This window comes from Papio anubis, chromosome 14 (genome assembly GCF_008728515.1).
Source record: "Papio anubis isolate 15944 chromosome 14, Panubis1.0, whole genome shotgun sequence".
In the NCBI taxonomy this organism is placed as follows: Eukaryota; Metazoa; Chordata; class Mammalia; order Primates; family Cercopithecidae; genus Papio; species Papio anubis.
In genome coordinates, this window is record NC_044989.1 from 56,130,535 (window position 1) to 56,153,509 (window position 22,975).

Sequence of the window (22,975 nt, forward strand, 5' to 3'; positions counted from 1 at the left end):
ACATTTTTTGCTACATTTGATAATATTTTTTCTTAAAAAAGGGATTTTCTGATCCTAAAAATACAATCTCTTTTAGCTGGTCAAAAAAAAAAATCCTTTGAGATTGAAATCGGCTTTTTTTTTTTTTTTTTTTTTTTTTGAGATGGAGTCTCGCTCTGTCGCCCAGGCTGGAGTGCAATGGTGTGATCTCATCTCCCTGCAACCTCTGCCTGCTGGGTTCAAGCGATTCTTCTGCCTCAGCCTCCTGAGTAGCAGGGATTACAGGCATGCACCACCACGCCTGGCTAATTTTTGTAGTTTTAGTAGAAATGGGGTTTCACTATGTTGGTCAGGCTGGTCTCGAACCCCTGACTTTGTGATCTGCCTGCCTCGGCCTCCCAAAGTGCTGGGATTACAGACGTGAGCCATGGTGCCTGGCTGAAACTGGCATTTAAAAATATGTGCCAATTGGCCGGGCGCGGTGGCTCAAGCCTGTAATCCCAGCACTTTGGGAGGCCGAGACGGGCGGATCACGAGGTCAGGAGATCGAGACCATCCTGGCTGACACGGTGAAACCCCGTCTCTACTAAAAAATACGAAAACTTAGCCGGGCGAGGTGGCGGGTGCCTGTAGTCCCAGCTACTCGGGAGGCTGAGGCAGGAGAATGGCGTAAACCCGGGAGGTGGAGCTTGCAGTGAGCTGAGATCCGGCCACTGCACTCCAGCCTGGGTGACAGAGCGAGACTCTGTCTCAAAAAAAAAAAAAAATGTGCCAATTAAGCATTCAGACTATGTTTAAAATAAGTCATCAAAAAAAAAAAAAAAGAAAAGAAAAGAAAAAGGAAACAACGAAATATTGATAGGTCTATTTTGGGCCTATTTAATATTTATTGGGAAAATTAATTTGGGGTTTCACCAATTACTAGTAGAAAATTCGGTTAAAGAATTCAGTTAGGAGAACCTACCATAATTAGAACCACAGAACTGTTACTGAAATTTTATAAAATGATATAGAAAATAAAATATACTATACCTTAAAAAGTAATGATTATACGGCAATTGGCATGTAATCTAAACACCTTATGATTTCAAAGTAAATAAAGTAAATGTAAAACTAAATTGGGATTATAATAGAAATCTGTTAAAAACCAACACAGGGCTGGGCACGGTGGCTCATGCCTGTAATCCTGGCACTTTGGGAGTCTGAGGCGGGAGGAGGGCTTGAGGCCAGGAGTTTAAGATCAACCTGGGCAACATAGTGAGACCATGTCTTTACAAAAAATTAAAAAATCAGCCACGTGTGGTGGAGTGTGCTTACAGTCCTAAATACTCAGGAGGCTGAGGTGGGAGAATTGCTTGATCCCAGAAGTTTAAGGCAGCTGTGAGGTACTATGGCACCACTGCATCCCACTGTGGGTGGCAGGGTGAGACCCTGGCTCTAAAGAAATAACGGAAAAAGCTCAGCATAGTATATTACTTGATATTACCTGATTTCAGTTATTGTGGCGGTATACACTGCTCCAAATTCTAATTGCTGCTCCTGCTGTAAGTGCAAAATAAGCCATAAGATTCATAAAGAAAATATCAACAAAAAGTAGAAAAAACAAATATATCTATATGATACGTAATTAATATGATCTATACTTACATCATCCTTGCAGATTTCAGTAATGAAGTCTCTTGCCTCATGCATAGCACTGGGTGTTGGTGCAAATACAGAAAACGTTTCTTCATCCACCTGACTAATAGTTACACCTTTTAAAAACATAATTTAACATATTAAAGTTAACTTGGCTGGGCATGGCGGATCACATTTGTAATCCCAGCACTCTAGGGGGCTGAGGTGGGAGGATCACTTGAGCCCAGGTGTTCAAGGCCAGTCTGGGCAACATAGGGAGAGCCTGTTACTACAAAGAAATAAATGAAAAAAATTAGCTGGACATGTTAGCATGTGCCCAACTACTTGGGAATTACAGTCGGAAGGATCCCTTGAGCCCAGGGGTAAGGCTGGAGTGAGCAGTGATTGTGTATTGCACTCCAGTCTGGGTGACAGAGCAAGATTCCGTCTCAAAAAAAAAAAAAGTTAACTTGCTAATTCCAGTGGAAACTAGTCTTAAAAATAGATGTGAGAACAGGAGGGACCTGTTAGTAGCTGGGTGGAGTTATGCCGTATTTAATCATTACTTTAGGAATGAAGGAATTCATTCATAAACAAATATACTCTGCATACGTGTTAGGTACCTGGCATTATACTAGGTAGGCCCTGGGGATACAATGGGGAGCCAATACGCTTGATTTCTTGAAGTTCACCATCTGGTGAAATCAAATATATCTATACAAATTTTGGAGAGTCTGGTTCTGCTCTCTTAATTACGAGTAGAAACAATAATAGAACCCTTTCCTCGCCTTTTTTTCTTTATCCTGCTTACTCTTAGGAGGGGTGAATAAATGAATAAGGGACAAAATCACATCAGTTTCTCAATGTTAGCAAATGGCTAAGGTGACGCTGCTTCTCACTCTCCTGCAATAACCTCAAACCTTGAAGTACTAGGTAATTCAAACATTGCTTCAGGAAAAATAAATTAAAGCATACTGTTTTTATATATACTCTTTAAATAAAAGAGTATAAATAAAACTAAGTGAAAGTAGCAGAATAAAAAGAAATAACTGTAATAATTCCTCTAAAGTTAAAAACTAAAAATTATTCTAGATGTTCAACTATAAAATGTTACAAAAAAGTCCTGATGAATTCTTGGCTATCCTTCTTGAATACAGTTAAGAATGACCATTTGCTAATTTATTAATACTCAGTCAAGACATGTCATATCCTTTTCTCCTGGTCTTTCTCTCATTTCTCCAATAAATATATATTTAAAGCAACATACTAGAGATGAAATAGCAAACTTAAATGGTCTAGCATTTAATTAAAAAACCCCAAACTTCATACAACTCTTACCTGTTTCAGCCTGAAGTTTTTTTAAGTTATATCCACCTGGTCCAACAAATTTTGCTCGTTTTGATAATGGAACCTGAACAGTTTCTGGAATGTAATACAGACAAATATATAAACAATTCAACTACATACATGAACCTAAAACATGCCATGGTCACTTGGGATTTTTTTTTTTTTTACCTAGACACATGTAAAAATATTTTACTATAAAACAGAAAAGTAGATGATTAAAATTACTGAAAACTGTTAAAGAATATGCCCTAAAATTTAAAGCATTTTAACTATAAAAGCATTTAAAATATTTTTGTTTTGTGTATCGGGTAAAAACAATTTAAAAGTAGTAATATTCGTTCATATATTAATGTTTATCTTACAAGGATCACCAAAATTTTAATGTATTACCTACAACAGGTCCATTTTCTTTTCTAGATGCTCGAGGTTTTGAAATAGTTTTGTTCATGATCTGTAATATCTCCTTTTTTGCCACTAGAAGAGAAAAACACAAAAGTTATAACTACATAAAACAAATATGATCTGAAATAGCTGCACTCTTAGTTTTTACGGTATACCATCTAAACCCTGTGGCTTAAAATTTGAAACTCTCCACATCCCTATTATCTTGAAAATTCACTCATATTCTCTTCTCCATAAATCCTATTTTAAAGAGAGCTGCTTAATCTGTAAAAATTGAAATTCCACTGGTAACCCACTTTGGTGTTTATTCATGTGTTCCAAAAACTTAAGTTCTTCTTCTTTCTTTAAAATAGATATGGGATCTCACTATGTTGCCCAGGCTGGTTTTAAACTCCTGGGGCTCAAGCAATCTTCCTGCCTTGGCCTCCCAAAGTGCTAGGATGAGCCACCATGCCATGCCTGGCTACTTAGTACTTCTTTTTTTTGAGATAGTTTCCCCCTGTCACCCAGGCTGGAGTGCAATGGCATGATCTCAGCTCACTGTAACCTCTGCCTCCTGGGCTCAAGCGATTCTCCTGTCTCAGCCTCCTGAGTAGCTGGGATTACAGGTATGCGTCACCATGCCTGGCTAATTTTTGTACTTTTAGTAGAGACAGGGTTTCACCATGTTGGCCAGTCTGGTCTCGAACTCCTGACCTGAAGTGATCCGCCTACCTCGGCCTCTCAAACTGCTGGGATTACAGACGTGAGCCACTGCACCTGGCCAGTACTTCTTGATTTAAGTTTTATGAAATTCCACTTTTTAAAGCAATATTTTATAATAAGCCTAATGAGAACTGTAGTTCCCATTAGCAAAGTGGGAAAGAATGAAAGGAGAATCAAGCATACTAGCTCACCTGTAGCTTGTTGAATAGCCTCCATTACAATTTTTATTGGTATTCCAGGTAATTTAATATCAGCCTAATATGGAAAAGTCAAACAATTATATAAACATTGACTCATGGCATTATTTAAATGTTACAAAAATGAAACAAAATGGGTTTTAAAAATACCTGTAATGCAGTTATTCCTTTATTAGTGCCAGCTATTTTGAAGTCCATGTCACCATTGTAATCTTCAATTCCCTTCAGGAATTTAAAAAGTTGTGACATAGTTTTAAACAAAAACAAAAGTCAACATATTCATTATAGAAACATTTCAAAAAAACAGCTTTAGAAGTAAACCATATCCTAAGTCCAAACACAAAGCAATGTTTTCTACATTAACTACCGCTTCCAATTCGTGACTTTTTAAGTTACAATTATTTTCACCAGAAACATCATTTTATTTTTAGATCATTCCTTTCTCTCATAAATGTGTAAGAATGAATTTATGATTATCCTAAAGTGAGCCACTATGAATACTTACACTGTGTAAGTATTACTGCAATACTTAAGGGTAAGGATTACAATTTTTTTAAAGTAATCATTTTCTTTTATTTTATTTTGTTATATTTATTTTGAGACAGAGTCGTGCTCTGTTGCCCAGGCTGGAGTGCAGTGGCACGATCTTGGCTTACTGCAACCTCTGCCTCCTGGGTTCAAACAATTCTGCCTCAGCCTGCCAAGTAGCTGGGATTACAGGTGTGTGCCACCCTGCCCGGGCTAATTTTTGTATTTTTAGTAGAGACGGAGTTTTGCCACATTAGCCAGACTGGTCTTGAACTCCCGACTTCCCAAAGCGCTGGGATTACAGGCATGAATCACCATGCCTGGCCTATTACTATTAATATAATACCTATTTTAAATTCATATCCTCTAAGATACAAGGTGAACACGCAGAGGAGGAAGGGAAGAACAAGTACCTGTTCTTCAAATACTAGCATTCTTCTGAGCATATGCTATGTGAAAAGTACATATAGTCTTCACCATTATAAGTACATATAGTCTACACCATTATTTGATTTGTTTTTATCTTTTAATTTTTATTTATTTATTTTTTAGTCTTCATTAAGTATTTGAAACCGGGAATATACTTGCCAGAATATCTGTCAGCAAACGATAATCTTCTATTTCACCCTTCTCAGGATCAGTTTTGGTGACCAATCCTATTGCTACGCCTGCGACAGCAGATGAAATTGGAACCCCTATAATTAGGAAAAAGAACTTCTGTGGCTAATGTGTACATGAGCTTAAAACATATATTTATCTATCAATTTTTTTTTTTTTTTTCCGAGAGGGAGTCTCGCTCTGTTGCCCAGACTGGAGTGCAGTGGCACGATCATGGCTCACTGCAGCCTCTGCCTCCCGGGTTCAAGCGATCCTCCCACCTCAGCCTCCCGAGTAGCTGGGATTACAGGCGCCCGCCAACATGCCTGCCTAATTTGCTTGTATTTTTAGTAGAGATGGGGTTTCAACCATGTTGGCCCTGTTGGTCTTGAACTCCTGACCTCAGGTGATCTGCCAGCCTCGGCTTCCCAAAGTGCTGGGATTACAAGTGTGAGCCACCGTGCCCAGCAGACATTTTATTTATTTATTTATTTATTTATTTATTTTTGAGACAGAGTCTGGCTCTGTCGCCCAGGCTGGGGTGCAGTGGCGCCATCTCAGCTCACTGCAAGCTCTGCCTCCTGGGTTCACGCCATTCTGCTGCCTCAGCCTCCTGAGTAGCTGGGACTACAGGCACCCACCACCATGCCTGGCTAATTTTTTCGTATTTTTAGTAGAGACAGGGTTTCATCGTGTTAACCAGGATGTTCTCAATCTCCTGACCTTGTGATCCGCCCGCCTCGGCCTCCCAAAGTGCTGGGATTACAGACGTGAGCCTCTGTGCTCGGTCCAGACATTTATTTTTAATGTAAATGGATATTGTTATCTAAATTGACAATCACCGAAGCTGAGTTGGAAAAGTCTTAAGAGGTCATTTGACTACTTCATTTGTTTTTGAACATATAATAAAGTTCCCTAAAACAATGTAAACAAGTACTATATCCAGCAAAAACTTCTCTAACAATAGCAAACTTTATAACTTTTAAATTATCCATTGCTCTGCTTTTTGGTTTCAGGTGTCTTATTTTCTTTTTGTTGGAAAGTAAGCATCTATTTGGTAAATTCTTCCAGTTTGAACCCCTCAGTTTACCCCCCCCATGGCAGCTAACATTAGTGTATCCTCCTAGAAAATTTCTGTGCACAAGTATAAATGTAAATATAATCTTTTGTTTTCTTTACTCATGGTGGCAGACCCTATGCATTTACTGTTTTGCACCTTGCCTTTTTCACTTAATAACATGTCTTGGATAGTGACACATACCACCACACAAAGCTCTACTTTATTCCTTTGAATAGTTGCATAGTACTCCCTATATGTTTTATAAGTCACACACAGAAGTGCGATTGCTGAGTCAAAAGGTATGTGCATTTACGTTTGTTACACTGTCAAACTGCCTTCTAAAGACATAGCATTTTAAACTTTTTCCAGTGGTATAAGAAGGTACATGCTACTCTATATTCTTATTAATTCTTGTCAAATCTTTTGATTTTTCTCAATTTAAAGGGTAAAAAATGGTTATTTTAAATCTGACTCGTTTTCTATGACTGAGGTTGAAAACTATTTCATGTTCATAAACCTATTTATGTCTTATTTTGAGAACTCCCTGTTCATGACCTTCAACATTTTTCTACTTGGTTGCCAGTCTTTTTATTATTGATCTTTTTTCAATATGGACAGATCTTTATTAAAATGTAAAGATAAAATATTATGTTTAATAACATATAAATATAAAATATTTTATTTCCTAGTTAGTTGACTTTGCTTATGGTCATTAGTTTTCCGTGTAGAATTTTTAGTTTATGTAATCATGGTTCCTGGGTTTTGCTTAGATTTTGATAAAACCTACCATCTTTCATTTGTTTAAGTTTTGATCACTTGGAATTTACTTTGGTGTAAAGGAGTGTGTATCTCATTTCATTTTCTCTAAGCAACCTCATCTATACTTATGGTTTTAACCACCATCTATAATGTTGATGACTTAAAAATCTATCCCTTCTGCCCAGCTCTCTGTGCCAAACCCTGGACCTGTATTAGTAAACTGCTTGTCAGACATCTCCAGCTAAATGTACCCAAAGCACCTTAAATATATATTCAAAATTGAGCCAGGCCCAGTGGCTCACGCTTGTAATCTGAACGCTTTGGTAGGCCGAGATGGGAGGATCACTTGAACTCAGGAATTTGAGAACTGCCTGGGCAACATAGTGAGACCTCATCTCTATAAATAATAATAATAATAATAATAATAATAATGATGAAAGAAATACGTATCTGTTCAAAATTGAATCACTATCAAAAAATCGTTTACCTCCTGCATTCTTTGGTTTAAAGTAACTAAGACACTCACGCCAGAATCAACATTTCTTTCATTTCCTATATCCCATCAAGTCACAAAGATCTGTTTAATTTTTTAGAAAGCTGTCCTTTACCCTAAATATTAAAATACCTATTGCTACTTTTTAGTCTGAGTCCATATCATTTCTTGACCTGGCAACAAGCTCCCTGTCTGGCTTCCCAGATTTTAGTTTCTCTCTTTACTTCTTAGTCTCTGCCATCTCATTCCCCAGGGCTATTCATCACTTAAGCTGGGAAAAACTATTTGGAAAAAACAAAAGCAGATTCAAATCATGCCACTGTTTTCCATAAAATCCTTCAAGTTCCTCACTGACTGCTTTCAGGAAATGTTTGTACATATTCTGAGGTCAAATAAATTTGGAAAAATATTACATGTCCTATTCCTAGAGAGTCAGTATTAGAATTAGCTTATTAAAGTCTATTTAACCCACATTAAACAAACCTGCTTAACCCTGCTGAAACTTACTTTAGAACAGGATAAACTTTTTCATGGTGTACAATAATCAATGTCCTGTGGAACACTATTCCATGGAATACTGAATTGGAAAAATGCTGGCTTTAAGTTCAAACTCCTTAGCATAACAATGACCTTCAACATATGATTCTACTTTATTACCTTAACACCTCTTTCGAGGGCATTCCTGAAACACACTACACTGTTTCATAATTTCTTAACTTTGCACATGCTGGTCCCTTCATGTGAAATACAGGCCCTGCTCCTGATATGCCCAGTCAACAACTACTCAGCCTTTAAAATCAAATGAAGTGTAGTAGTCTCTCTAAGCCAATTATGCTCAGCCTAGTTCATCAATCACCCTGTATGCCTCATACATATTTGTATTATTACCTCTTCGATCTATTAGTATCTTTTTGTTTGTTTTCAAACCTTTAAGCTTTTTCAAAACCTGGGTACAATTTGTATCCCCGGGCCCAGGGCATAGGACAGTGCCTGACTTAGAGCAGGGCAAGCCCTTTTCAAGCAATTCAAAATCATATTTGAATTGAACTGTATACCCTGTATTGGCCCATCCCACAGGACTTGACATTCATTCTTATCAAATTTAACTTTTTTGAGGTTTTTGGCTTTATCGCTTCACATTTAATTTTTAAACTATTAAGCTCCATATTTTTTTATCCTGCTCAATTTTGTCATTTAACAAATCAGTCACTCATTCCTTTTAATCAGTATCCTTTTTATTGGCAGGCCAGTGTTCTCAGTCAAGTCAACATTGAAAGAGACACGGCTGAAACAAGCATCCTCAAGTCTTCAACCTGAGATCCTCCTCTGACCTGCTGATCACATTAAGCAGTCCCTTTGCTCATCCCTTAGCCAGTATGAATGGTGCACCTATTATCTAGTCTAAATTTCTGCATCATTTACACAAGGTATCATAAAGATATCATAAGCCATAAAGCTGAATTACAGATACATCACACCAACAGCAATACCCTCTACTGCAAATCCAGTAATTTCTTCAAAACAGAAAGTGAATTAAATAACTATGGCATGACTTGTTTTGGAGAAGTCTCTTCTGGCTTCTTTCTGTAGTCCGTTTCCTTTCTTTCTTTCTTTTTTTTTTTTTTGAGACAGAGTCACTCTGTCACCCAGGTTGGAGTGCAGTGGCATCATCTCAGCTCACTGCACCCTCTGCCTCCTGGGTTCAAGTGATTCTCTTGACTCAGCCTCCCAAGTAGCTGGGATTATAGGCGTGGGCCACCACACTCAGCTAATTCTTGTATTTTTAGTAGAGACAGGGTTTCACTATGTTGGCCAGGTGGGCCTCAAACTCCTGACCTCAAGTGATCCACCTGACTCAGGCTCCCAAAGTGCTGGGATTACAGGCATGAGCCACCATGCCTGGCCCATTTCCTTTCTAAACTACTTACAAACCATTCTTTTTATAACTTAAGAGTCTTGTTGAGGGTCACAGTCAAGTTCATCGTGTTATACTTTATAGAAAATACTTTTCTTCTCTTCCAATAATTACATTTTCTGTCCTTGGGATACCAGTCTCCATGATTTCTCAATGCCTGCCATCATACTTCAGTAATCTAATCCTGAAGTTCTCATCATAATCGAGGATGAGTTTTTGTCTAGACCAAAAGATCTGAATTCATATAAAAATGGCAGGTAAAGACTCTCCTATGATGTCATCTTTTATTTTTCAGTTTACCTTTTTCAAGATTTGTTCAGTGTTTTCCAATATGAGATTTGGAATGGAAACACAAGTGCCATGAAGACGAAGACTGTTTTGTTCATCACCATGTCCTAAGAACTTAGATCAGTGCTTGGCACATAGGTGCCACAAAGTAAAGATTTGTAGAGTGAAAGACTGAAGATGAAAAGAGTAGCAGCAGTATTTTACCAGCTACCTTAAACATCAGATTATGTTTTCCTTTATTGAATAAATTAGAAAAGTGCCTTTAGCATTTTTTGCTTTGGCCTGTTTTTAATTTTTCTAGATAATATTACTATATATTCACACCATGTTTTCATTTTATCCTCTGTTACGGCCCTCCTTTCTATCTTTCATGCCAGTACTGTAAATGTATGAACTTATCAGAGAACTCCTGTGGCCTCTTTAGTGTCTTTAGGTTCCTTCTCTCTTTCTTCTTGAATAGCAGCATTGACGACAGTTTGGCACGAATTGGTTTTAAGAATCTCCTAGCAGCCAGGCGCTGTGGCTCACGCCTGTAATCCCAGCACTTTGGGAGGGCAAGGTGGGTGGATCACGAGGTCAGGAGTTCGAGACCAGCCTGGCCAATATGGTGAAACCCCATCTCTACTAAAAATATAAAAATTAGCCAAGCGTGGTAGCACATGCCTGTAATCCCAGCTACTCAGGAGGCTGAGGCAGAAGAATCACTTGAACCCAGGAGGCAGAGGTTGCAGTGAGCAGAGATTGCACCACTGCATTCCAGCCTGGGCAACAGAGCGAGACTCTGTCTCAGAAGGCAAAAAAAACCAAACAAACAAACAAAAAAAACACCTCCAAGCATAATGCGTTCCTTTTTGGCGTTTCAGACCTGGGGATTATAATGAACCATTTGTAGTCCGCCTTCCTAAAATTGTGTGTACATGCCTGAGTGGCATTGTTCTCTTGGCTTGTATAAATTGACTGAAAGAATACAGTTGCTTTCTCTTATGAGTCCTAATAGTACTTACTAAGCAAAACTTCCTTGGTGATTGGAATCAATTCTGGAGCTCTCTACCTTTTGGAAGGAAATAAAGTTTACTAGGTCACCAATGCAAATAAAAATTTTTCAGTGTACTGCTTTTAGCTAAAAATAAGAATTCCAGCAGATATCTGGATATCTGAAGCTCTACTTTTCAACCATCTTGCTCTGGCTTGATTTGGTCATCTGTAATCTGACTTTGAGTTTTACTAAAACCCAAATTTAAAGAAATCTTATATTTTATACTAACAGGTGTGTATAAAAGGTTAGCATGTTTTTTTTTTTTAATCTTTTTTGTAGAGATGGGGTCTTGCTATGTTGCCCAGGCTGGTCTTCAACTCCTGGCCTCAAGTGAGCCTCCTGCCTTGGCCTCCCAAAGTGTTGGGATTACAGGCATGAGCAGTATCAGCAGTTCTGAGACATAATTCTTTTACCTGAATCCATTAATGCTAAACTTCCGCCACATGCAGATGCCATAGAAGACGACCCTATAGAAAAAAAAATACTTGCTTTATATTATACTGATTTTTTTAAATGTAGCAAAGTATTACTAGTGGTTATTTCCTTATAAATATTCAATTACAATACAAATATTCAATAGTCTCTTTTTTTTAAAAGCACCTAAGGCAAGTTCTTTTAAGCTATAAACTATGGGGCTGCATGATCCAATATGGTAGCCATTAGCCATAAGTGGTGACTTAAAGTTTAATCAATTAAAATAAATTTAATTCTTCAACTAGATAGCACAGAGAAAGAGGATTTCTATCATCACAAAAAGTTTTATTTTATTATTATTTTTTGAGATGGAGTCTCAGCTTGTCACCACACCCAGCTAATTTTTTGTATTTTTAGTAGAGACAGGGTTTCACCATGTTAGACCCTCGGAACCTTGTGATCCGCCCGCCTCGGCCTCCCACAGTGCTGGGATTACAGGTGTGAGCCACCACACCCAGCCCATCACATAAAGTTCTATTGCACAGTATTGCTACAGATATTCTAATAGACTTCCTAGGGCATATCTTTTTTCTTGCTTATCAGAAGTAGTTAAAGATATAGGGCTTTGGCTCTCTCACTCGCATAAGCCCATTAGTTTAGTCACACCCAGTAGAGAACCACAAAGTCTTTAGTTTAAATTCTGAGTTTACTTTGGTATTTTTCTCTCAAAATCTGTGACTATCTGATTTATGTCTGTTACACCTTTAAGAACTCCATGACCTTTCTGCCTTTAACGACTGCACTGTACCTTGACCCATGGACGAATTTTTTATTTAAATGTGACCTCTTGCCTAGACTCCCTCTGTGATGTCCACTTATTATTCATGTGGATATGTGACAGGTATCCCCTGCCTAATGATCACTCTATTTTGGCCCTTCTCCTCTCTGATAACCTTGTTCTGTGGTTTGTTTGTAAAAATAAAGAAACAAGCCAAACTGGATCTACTGTAACAGATAAAGAAAAGCATTTGTTTTATATTGCTTTCAAAACAACTCATTAGCTAAGAACAGAGATTAAGACAAGTATATGATTAACTCAATACATTTTTCTCTTGCAATATACTTGGGTTCTGTAGTAACAAACAAAATGTAACACTACATTTGAAAACTTAATAATAGAATAGGGAATATGGTCTTTTCTACTATGAAAGAAGTATTTCAATACTGTACCATTTGACTCTAGGACTTCAGATGTAACTCTTATGGTGAAAGGAAAATCTTTGGGAATAACAGGATACAAAGCTTTCTCAGCAAGAGCACCTAAATTAGAATAGAAAACAGTAAGTAAAAAAATGTATTAAGTCTCTGTAAGAATACTGTATAAGTTTACAGATCTGTACTTACCATGCCCAAGTTCTCTTCTATTTAAACCAGTGACTTTGCCAATTTCATTAGTTGCATAAGGAGGAAACTTAAAAAAAACACACACACATATACAATTGACATAGAAAGATGTCCAAGTTATATTACCAAAATAATAGAACTTACAGAACAGTAGAATCTCATTTTTGTTTTTTAAAAAAGTACATTCATAAATATACAGAACATGTACGATATAAATTTAACATACATACCAAATTGCTTAAAATAGCTATTACAAGTATGTAAATGGATTAGGATGTGGGAACTGGAGGGGTATGGAGATTTACACCATAAACTTCCATTACATTTAAATTATTAACAATAACAAAATGTTATATTTTTGTAATAAGAAAAAATATGTACATATTTAAAAAGTACACATTGAAGAATCAGATTTTTTTTCCCATAGCAAAGCCCACATTTATTTCACTAAATTGAAATTTAATTTACACTGATACTTTTTAGAGTTATCTCTCTCCACTACCTTTTTCAGATATGAAACAAAATACATGAATGGGAAAGTTGCATGTTTTGAAGTATTTCTCAAGCAAAACGTAATGACAAAAATGTATGGAGGAAACAGCTGTTTTCCATAAGAGTTTTATTTTAGACAGTGGTTGCAAACTGTTTTATATGATGTATATGTTATCTTGAAGAAATATGAATTAGTTGTGATCATTTGACAATAGGAAGACTTCCGATAAAAATTTGTAGTTTCAGGTCGGGTGCAGTGGCTCATGCCTGTAATTCCAGCACTTTGGGAGGCCAAGGCAGGCAGCTCACTTGAGCTCAGGAGTTTGGGGCTAGCCTGGCCAACATGGTGAGACCCTCTATCTACTAAAAATACAAAAATTAGCCAGGCGTGGTGGCGCATGCCTGTAATCCCAGCTACTCAGGAGGCTGAGGCACGAGAATTGCTTGAACCCAGGAGGTGGAGGTTGCAGGGAGCCGACACTGCGCCACTGCCCTCCAGCCTGTGCAACAGAGACTCCGTTTAAATTAAAAAAAAAAAAAAATTTCCCCAAATATTTATAATTCCAGTTTAACAATAATTTTTTTTTTTTTTTTTTTTTTGAGACGGAGTTCTGCTCTTGTTGCCCAGGCTGGCGTGCAACGGTGTGATCTCAGCTCACTGCAACCTCTGCTTCTGGGTTCAAGCGATTCTCCTGCCTCAGTCTCCCAAGTAGCTGGGATTATAGGCATGCACCACCATGCCCGGCTAATTTTTTATTTCTAGTACAGACAGGGTTTCACCATGTTGGTCAGGCTGGTTTTGAACTCCTGACCTCAGGTGATCTGCCCGCCTCGGCCTCCCAAAGTACTGGGATTATAGGCGTGAGCCACTGCTCTTAAAAGCAGTGGATGGAGCAGTAATCTGATTAAACCTCTGGATCTAGCAGTCAATTTGCAGGAAATAGAGAGGGCAGAGGAACACATTGAATTGCACCAGGAGTGAGCAATCAGCAACCCCCAATCTGGGAGACTTTAAGTCAAATGGTTATGGGGCTTCAACAGATAGACTGTAAGAAAAGAATGTAATGGAGGAGAAATGTATAGATTTAAAAAGACTTAAAGAAATATCAGGCCAGGCATGGTGGCTTACGTCTATAATCCCAGCTGAGGCAGGCAGACTGCTTGAGCCCAGGAGTTTGAGACCAGCCTGGGCAACATGGCAAAACCCCATTTTGTAAAAAATCTAAAAATTAGCGGGTTGTGTGGTGGTGCCTATAGTCCAGCTACTTAGGGGGTTGAGGCAGGAGGATCACTTAAGGCCGGGAGATGGAGGTTGCAGTGAGCCAAGATGGTGCCACTGTACTCCAGCCTGGGTGACACAGTGAGACTCCATCTCAAACAAACTAAAACAGAAAAGGAAATACCAAACGTTTTAAAGAAAAAAAACAAGACTAAACTATAGTATCTAGAAATGGAGCCAGGAAATCCAAGATGATTACTATAAAACTTGAGTAGTTACCTACTTTTAGGAGACGAAGGGTATTGAGATTGGGATGAAAAACATGGAGGGGCTTTTGAGGTGGCTGGAAATGTTAAATTTCCTGACTTGGATGGTGGTTACAAGGGTATTTGCCTTATAAAAACTTATTAAGCCATCCTTTGTTTCATACAGTTTTCAGCACCTATGCTTTATTTTATAATAAAGAGATTTAAAAAAATAAAATATGGCAATAATGGCCCATATCCTTCTCCAGCTCCCTCCCCAACCCCCTTACCCAATAATCAGCTAGACCTCCATTTTGCACAGCTGCCCTTTTAAGACTGCCACATGCTCTCCAGCTCATGACAAAAAACCTGCTTTACTCAATTACAATTCCTCTCTGGCTTCTGTAGCACCAGGGTATATCCAGAACAGGATATTTATAAGGGATTCAAGACCTGTATGAATCTCGATGTTTATGGATATTCTGTAGCATATACTTTCTACGAAAAATGTTCTCTATTGATTACAGCAGAATCAGCAAAAGTGAAATGCTGGGATTATGGGCAGCCAACAAGGGTTACACAAAAGCGAAATGACTTGCTACTTTACATAAGTCTCTCATGTTGTATTCCTTTTATTTTTATTATCTGAGACAGGGTCTCACTCTGTTGCCCAGGCTGAAGTGGAGCGGGTTGATAATGGCTCGCTGCATTCTCAACCTCTTGGGCTCAAACAATCCTCCCATCTCAGCCTCCCGGGTAGCTGGGACTATAGGCAGATGCCACCATGCTTGGCTAATTTTTAGATTTTTTTGTAGAGACAGGATCTCACTATGTTGCCAAAGCTGGTCTTGAATTTCTGGGCTCAGCAATCCTCCCTCCTCAGCCTCCCAAAGTGCTGGGATTACAGGTATGAGCTACCATGCCCTGCTCTCCATGAATATTCTTCAAATAATAAAATTAAAAGTACTTTATATTAGGTCTAGTCCCTTAGGATTTGTTGTGAATAAAGTCAATCACAAACTCAATTATCTAGAATCATCTCATATAAAGTAACTTAATATTAAATGTCTCATCTTTCACTACCAATCAACTGAGTATAAATATGAACATTTCAATGAGCAAATAAGGTGATTTGTCACTTGAGGTATTTAAAAAACTCTACTTTTGTTTGACACACATGTATACAGGCATGACTTTTTTTTTTTTTTTTTACCTACAACGATATTGTCTGCTATACTTTCTTTAGATTTTATGCATGACTTAATGACTTAGAACAGGAAGTTGTTGATTAGAAAAGTACTATTTATCTCTCTAAAGTACTTATGTCTTATCTCTCTAAAGTAGTACTTTAGAGACTTTAGTACTTTAGTAGAGAGTGCTAAAGTACTCTCTAAAAATACTACATCTCTATTTATCATTCTACACAAAGCTTGCCATGCCTTCTATAAGCAATAAAATAGTAGCCCCAAACTGACCTTAATAGATATATGATAAAACTAGAAAAGTAAAATATTATTGGTAAAACCCAGGTAGTGGATATATGGATAGTCACTGTAAAGTTCTTTCAACTTTACTGTATCCTGGAAGTTTTTAAAAATAAAATGTTCCAGCCTGAGCAACATGGCAAAACCCCATCTCTAGAAAAAAATAGAAAAATTAGCCAATTGTGGTTGCACAAGCCTGTAATCCCAGCTACTTGGGATGCTGAGGCGGGAGGATGTCTTGAGCCTGGGAGGGAGAGGTTGCAGTGAGCTGAGACTGCACCATTCCACTCCAGCCTGGGCAACAGAGTGAGACCTTGTCTCATAAAAATTAATAAAATAAAATTTTGGGGAAAAAAATTCACCTTACCTCATAGTGCAGCATGAAATTTTTATCTTTTATCCCACTACAAATAAAAGGCATAATATTAAAAACATCATAGGGAAAAACATATTTATTTCAAAACACAACTAAAACAGATTTAAGGGGATTTTACAAAACAACTAGGTGTTAATGAAAAATCAGACTGAAACTGAAAACCAAAGAATTAATTAGAAGGATGATTGTGACGTGATATTTTCTTCTGGGGCTCATGAATGAATTGTACAGATTTAGGAAACCAATTTTGCCTTAAATATAAGTCCTTAAATATCCAGATTTGAATACTAAGGCAAGACAATAGATGTATTTTTAAGCATTAATAACTACTGAGAGAATCCTAAATGCTATACTCACCTTAGTTAAATCTCAGAGCTACAATGCTTCTCCCAGTCAATATGTGAAATGAAGAAAAAGTCCTGGGATGGGGCAGAATCTGCATGATCATAAACTGTAGCTTTGGAGAAAGAAATCTAAAAACCAAACTCCTTCAGAGGACTAAAGGAATCACAGATTTTGGGAGCTAGAGAGGATTATAGCAGGTCATTGGCCCAGTTCATTTTATAAGAAATAGAAATCTGAGTGACCATGTGTGCCCCTTTATTTACACAGGTTATAGACCTAAGACTGGAATATATGGAGGTACCCTGACCAAGCCCAGTGTTCTGCATTCCACCTTCACACACACAGCTGCACTGTCGATCCTATCAGATACATGGAAAACAAGTACAGCGGCTATCCTGAAGATACTGGGAATTATCCCCATCAGTTGGGCAGCAGGCAAAGGGAGGCCAGGCCGTGTGGTCTTCTGAGACCCTTAACCAGGAACAGGAAGTAGCCCTACTACGCACTGAGGAAAATAAAGAACTGGCTATGAGTGTCAAGACTCTATGCAATAATGCTGGTGAGGATTGCAATACAGATTTTTTTTTTTTTGAGACAAGAGTCTTGCTCTGTCGCCCAGGCTGGAGTGCAGTGGCGCGATCTCAGCTCACTGCAAGCTCCGCTTCCCGGGTTCACGCCATTCTCCTGCCTCAGCCTCCTGAGTAGCTGGGACTACAGGTGCCCACCATCACGCCCGGTTAATTTTTGCATTTTTAGTAGAGATGGGGTTTCACCGTGTTAGCCAGGATAGTCTCGATCTCCTGACCTCGTGATCCGCCCATCTCAGCCTCCCAAAGTGCTGGGATTACAGGCGTGAGCCACCTCGCCCGGCCTACAATACAGATTCTTATCATCAAAATCTATCAGCATGATTTTACTGTTGACTTTTTAGGGGTAGAGGAGGACAGCCAAGTATTTCTGAACACAAAATCACAACGGGATTCAACAAGGCTTTTCATTACCAAAGTTTTTCATTAACAGCCTCCAGATCATTTTCAGCAATGGGGGCTTTCGTGTATTTATTTGCTCTCTTGTTTCGAATAGAAAAACCAATCCATTCAAGATTACCAAGGAAGTCTGTCCTAAGAAATCATTCTAGAGACAGAGAACAAACTAAATGTACTCACATTAAAGAATTAAATGCTTTACTAACATTTGTTCCAAATCAGTAATTTAGAAGACAATCTAGCACACACACAAAATCCTTTGAAATCATGATGATGTAATCAGAAAAATGAATTGCAAAAACACGGTTAACAAAGTAACAATAATTAATAATATACCACATAAGCTTTAATTATATACTAGGATATCATAAAACATAACAAACATCGTAAAAACATAACTTACTTTATAGCTGTTATAACTTGATCTGACTTAATACTGGATTCTAATGAATCAAATGTAACGGTACAAAGCACCTAAAAAAGAAAAAGAATTCCTCAGGCTTTAATATACTAACCACAAAGATGAAAACTAAAAATATTTGAAGAATCCAACTCACTCTTAAAAAAATGGGATAAGTACATCCTACACAAAGCTTGCCATGCTACTAAGTGCAGTATACACTTATTTGTTCTACAAATATTCATACTATATGTAAACCTCAATAATCCAAAGTTCTAACATTGCACAGACTATATATGTAAAGCACTGCACTAGGAGTGCTGGGGAAAGAAGGCATGAAAAGAAAGCAATATTTTTAAGAACTATGTATGAGAGTACGCTAAGGAAGCCTCAATACAGGTTCAGCCAATACGACTGCCTGCTTAAAATTAAAAAAAAATCAGGCCAGGCGTGGTGGCCCACACCTGTAACCCCAGCACTTTGGGAGGCTGAGGTGGGCGGATCACGAGGTCAGGAGTTCGAGATCAGCCTGGCCAATATGGTGAAACCCTGTCTCTACTAAAAATACAAAAATTAGCTGTGCATGGTGGCGTGTGTCTGTAGCCCTAGCTACTTGGGACGCTGAAGCAGAAAAATAGCTTGAACCCGAGAAGCGGAGCTTGCAGTGAGCCGAGATTGCACCACTGTACTCCAGCCTGGGCAACAGAGCAAGTCTCCATCTCAGAAAAAGAAAAAAAAAAATTAAGAAAATCAGTCTTCTTTGTAGAGACATAACATAATCCAGAGACTCTACAATGTATCATTCACAACATCCAGAAAACAACCTACAAGGAAACAGGGCCCCTTCTCAAGAAATAAGAACAGGAATGGAGGCTGATTCTGAGTAGATGAAGATGGTGGATTAGCAGACAAAAGATTTCTTTTTTTTTTTTTTTTTGAGACACAGTCTTGCTCTGTTGCCCAGGCTGGAGTGCAGGGGCACGATCTTGCTCACTGCAACCTCCGCCTCCTGGATTCAGACAATTCTCCTACCTCAGCCTCCTAAGTAGCTGGGACTACAGGTGTGTGCCACCACACCCGGTTAATTTTTTGTATTTTTAGTAGAGATGGGGTTTCACTGTATTAGCCAGGATAATCTCAATCTCCTGACCTCATGATCCACTGGCCTTGGCCTCCCAAAGTGCTGGGATTACAGGTGTGAGCCACCACGCCCGGCGACAAAAGATTTTTAACAGCTATTATAACTATACTCAAAGGACATTAAAAAAAAAAAGTGGAAATTCTACAATTGAAAACTTTAATATCTCATAATGGAAAGGAGATAGCAAGAGTCAGTAAGCATGAAGATGAATGAACCGAAATTGTCTAATTTGCAGAAGAGAGGAAAGAGAATATAGTTGCAGTGACCTGTGGGACCGTATCAAAAGGATACGTGCAGCTGCAATTCCAGAAGGCAAGAAGAGAGAAAATGAGCCAGGAAAAAATATTTGAAGAAATAATCGATGAAAATTCTCAAGTTTGGTGAAAGACATGAATGTACAGATTTAGGCTCAGGACACTTTTAGCAGGATAAATTCAAAGGAAATCATACCTTTCAATCATAATGCTGAAAACCAAAGATAAGGAGCAAATCTTGAAAGCACCCACATGAAAACAATAATAATATATAAGGAAGAATGATTTGAATGTATCTTTTTCATCAGAAAAACATGGAGAACAAAAACCACTGAAACATATTTAGGTGCTAAAAGAAAAAAAGGCTCACCCCAGAATTCTATACCCAGCAAAAAGATTCTTTGTACACAGAGGCAAAATAAAGACATTTCAGAAAAACAAAAGATAAGAATTTGTTAATAGAAAACTCATATGATGGGCTGGGCGCGGTGGCTCACACCTGTAATCCCCAGCACTTTGGGAGGCCGAGGCGGGCGGGTCACGAGGTCAGGAGATCGAGACCATCCTGGCTAACACGGTGAAACCCAGTCTCTACTAAAAATACAAAAAAATTAGCCGGGCATGTTGGTGGCCAGCTGTAGTCCCAGCTACTCGGGAGACTGAGGCAGAAGAATGGCGTGAACCCAGAAGGCAGAGCTTGCTGTGAGTCGAGATCGCGCCACAGATCACCCTACTGCACTCCAGCCTGGGCAACAGAGCGAGACTCCATCTCAAAAAAAGAAAACTCACAGGATGATATTAAAGGAAGTCTTGTCAGAATGAAGGGAAATGATACTGGATCCACACTTGGATCTTCAGAAAGGAATAAAAAGCACCAGAAATGGTAAATATGTGGGCCAATATAAAAGCCTGTCTTTTTCTTATTACTTCTTTAAAAGACATGATTGTAGGAAAGTTGTAACACCGCCTTGTGGGGGTTTATGACACATACAGATGTAACTCATAAGACAACTGCAATATAAAGGATAGAAGAGGTGGGAAATGCACCTAAATGGTTTCAAAGTTTCTTCATTTTATATTAAGTGGTACAAAATTAATTCTAAAAAGACTGTGAGGGCCTGGCATGGTGGCTCACGCCTGTAATACCAGCACTTTGGGAGGCCAAGGCAGGAGGACTGGACTGCTGGAGCCCAGGAATTCAAGACTAGCCTGGGCAATATGGCAAAACCCTGTCTCTACAAAAATTTTTAAAAATAAATAAATAAAAAGACCTGTAAGAAGTTATGAATGTATGCTGTAATTTCTACAGTAATCACTGGAAAATAATTCAGAGGTACAGCTAAAAAATAAATAGGCAAATTAAAATAAAATTCTAAAAAAATATTTAATTCATTCAAAAAGAAGGCTGAATGAAAGTAAAAAATAGAGAAACAAAAAACAGAAGGGCAAAAGAAAAATAATAAAATGACAGTAAATTCAATCACATCAATGTTTAAATTCAACATGAATGGACTAAGTACTACAGCTACAAAGCCAGAGATTGTCACAATGGATAACAAAAGTATGCAGAACATCTTAATAAAGGCATTTTAAAAACTTGACTAAAGAGCATAAAACAAAACCTGAATCAAAGGTGACACACACTATATTCACTGTAAAGACTCTAACTTAAATTGTAAAAGTATCATTCTTCTCTCAGATTAATATAAAAATTTAGTGCAATTATAATTGTAAATCCTAAAAGGAAATTTTGAGAACTTGATGTAATACTAAAATTCAAACAAAGGAACAAATGTACCTAAAGTTTAAGATAATTTTGAGGGGATTAAACAAACAGGGAAGATGACTTGCTTCTCAGATATTAAAATATATCCCTAAATCATAATAATTAAAATAGTTTGACAGTGGCCCAGAAAATTCACGTAACAATGAAAAAGGATATAGCTTAACAATGTGTTTATAAACTCTGACTATCATAAGTTAACATCTCAAGTCATTCAGAAAAATAAAGTATTAGTAAATAATGTAAAATTGGCTCACTATGGAGGTTTTCATTTTATACAACATGTAGGAATAAACTCAAAGATCGACTAATGGTCTAAATTTGACAGCTAAAACTAGAAAGCTAATAGAAAAAGTAGGTGAGTAACTTTGTGACTTTAAGGTACAGAAGAATTTATATCAGAACTAAAGATTTCAGGTTTACTCTAAACATAGTAGACTACCGCAGGCAAAGTTAAAAGGCAATCAATAAAAGAGACATATATATAAAGTTTGTTACCAAAAAGAATTAATATTTAAAACACTTAAGAAATTACTGCAGGCCAGGCGCGGTGGCTCATGCCTGTAATCCCAGCACTTTGGGAGGCCGAGGCGGGCGGATCACAAGGTCAGGAGATCGAGACCACAGTGAAACCCCGTCTCTACTAAAAATACAAAAAATTAGCCGGGCGCGGTGGCGCGCACCTGTAGTCCTAGCTACTCAGGAGGCTGAGGCAGGAGAATGGCGTGAACCCGGGAGGCGGAGCTTGCAGTGAGCCGAGATCGCGCCACTGCACTTCAGCCTGGGTGACAGAGCGAGACTCTGTCTCAAAAAAAAAAAAAGAGAGAAATTACTGCAAAATAGCAGGTAAAATACAGTAAACCATATTAAAAAAAGAAAAACTGGCCAAAGGATATGGACAGAAAATTCATAAAAGGGCAAACCTGAAGCAGGGTCACCACACTGCACAACTCTAGGGGACAATATCCATGTGAAAATAGTGCCCTGGAGGTGTGCAGTTCTCCAGGGCATGGTTTGTGCAGTGACCATGTTGACTGGCTGTCATATAAATAATGCTCAGCCTCACTAGTAATCAGGAAAATACAAATTAAAGCAAAAAGATACTACTGGGTACCTATCAGATTGATAGAATTAAAGAAACAATTAATGTGGGAAAGAAGTATAAAGCATAATATGGTACATAGAACAATGAATACAGAGGTAGGTAAATATTAATAAACGAACAGAAGGAGAACCAGAAGGCTACCTGTTAAATACAAGAGTGGGTGCCTATGTAAAGAATAAAGAATAGAAAAAGAATAGAACTGTACAGGCTACATGGAGAAAACAATGTGGGCCTTGAATAGGTCAACAATGACAATATGCCATAAACTGGAGTCTGAGTTACTCAATTTTGTATACCCAATATTAAAAGAAAGATATAACAGAAATATCAGATAATTCTAGAAAATGCAAACTAATTTATAGTGACAAAAGCAGATCAGTAGTCTCTTGAGGAGGTGGGGGGTA

The 22,975-nt window shown here is 38.0% G+C and overlaps 1 protein-coding gene across 2 annotated transcripts in view; it reads right to left on the reverse strand.

Annotated features, from left to right (window-relative positions):
* Positions 1-22,975, reverse strand: part of PNPT1 (polyribonucleotide nucleotidyltransferase 1) — a 51,765-nt gene that overhangs the window by 6,403 nt on the left and 22,387 nt on the right. For both annotated transcript variants that reach the window (XM_031655194.1, XM_031655195.1), the window contains exons 13-24: positions 18,292-18,362; positions 16,549-16,585; positions 12,742-12,808; positions 12,568-12,657; positions 11,337-11,390; positions 5,364-5,470; positions 4,398-4,469; positions 4,242-4,305; positions 3,334-3,417; positions 2,935-3,018; positions 1,627-1,733; positions 1,466-1,521 (exon numbers count right to left, since the gene is read on the reverse strand). In XM_031655194.1, coding sequence (XP_031511054.1) covers positions 1,466-1,521; positions 1,627-1,733; positions 2,935-3,018; positions 3,334-3,417; positions 4,242-4,305; positions 4,398-4,469; positions 5,364-5,470; positions 11,337-11,390; positions 12,568-12,657; positions 12,742-12,808; positions 16,549-16,585; positions 18,292-18,362 — 893 coding nt within the window. The remainder of the gene's footprint in view (positions 1-1,465; positions 1,522-1,626; positions 1,734-2,934; positions 3,019-3,333; positions 3,418-4,241; positions 4,306-4,397; positions 4,470-5,363; positions 5,471-11,336; positions 11,391-12,567; positions 12,658-12,741; positions 12,809-16,548; positions 16,586-18,291; positions 18,363-22,975) is intronic.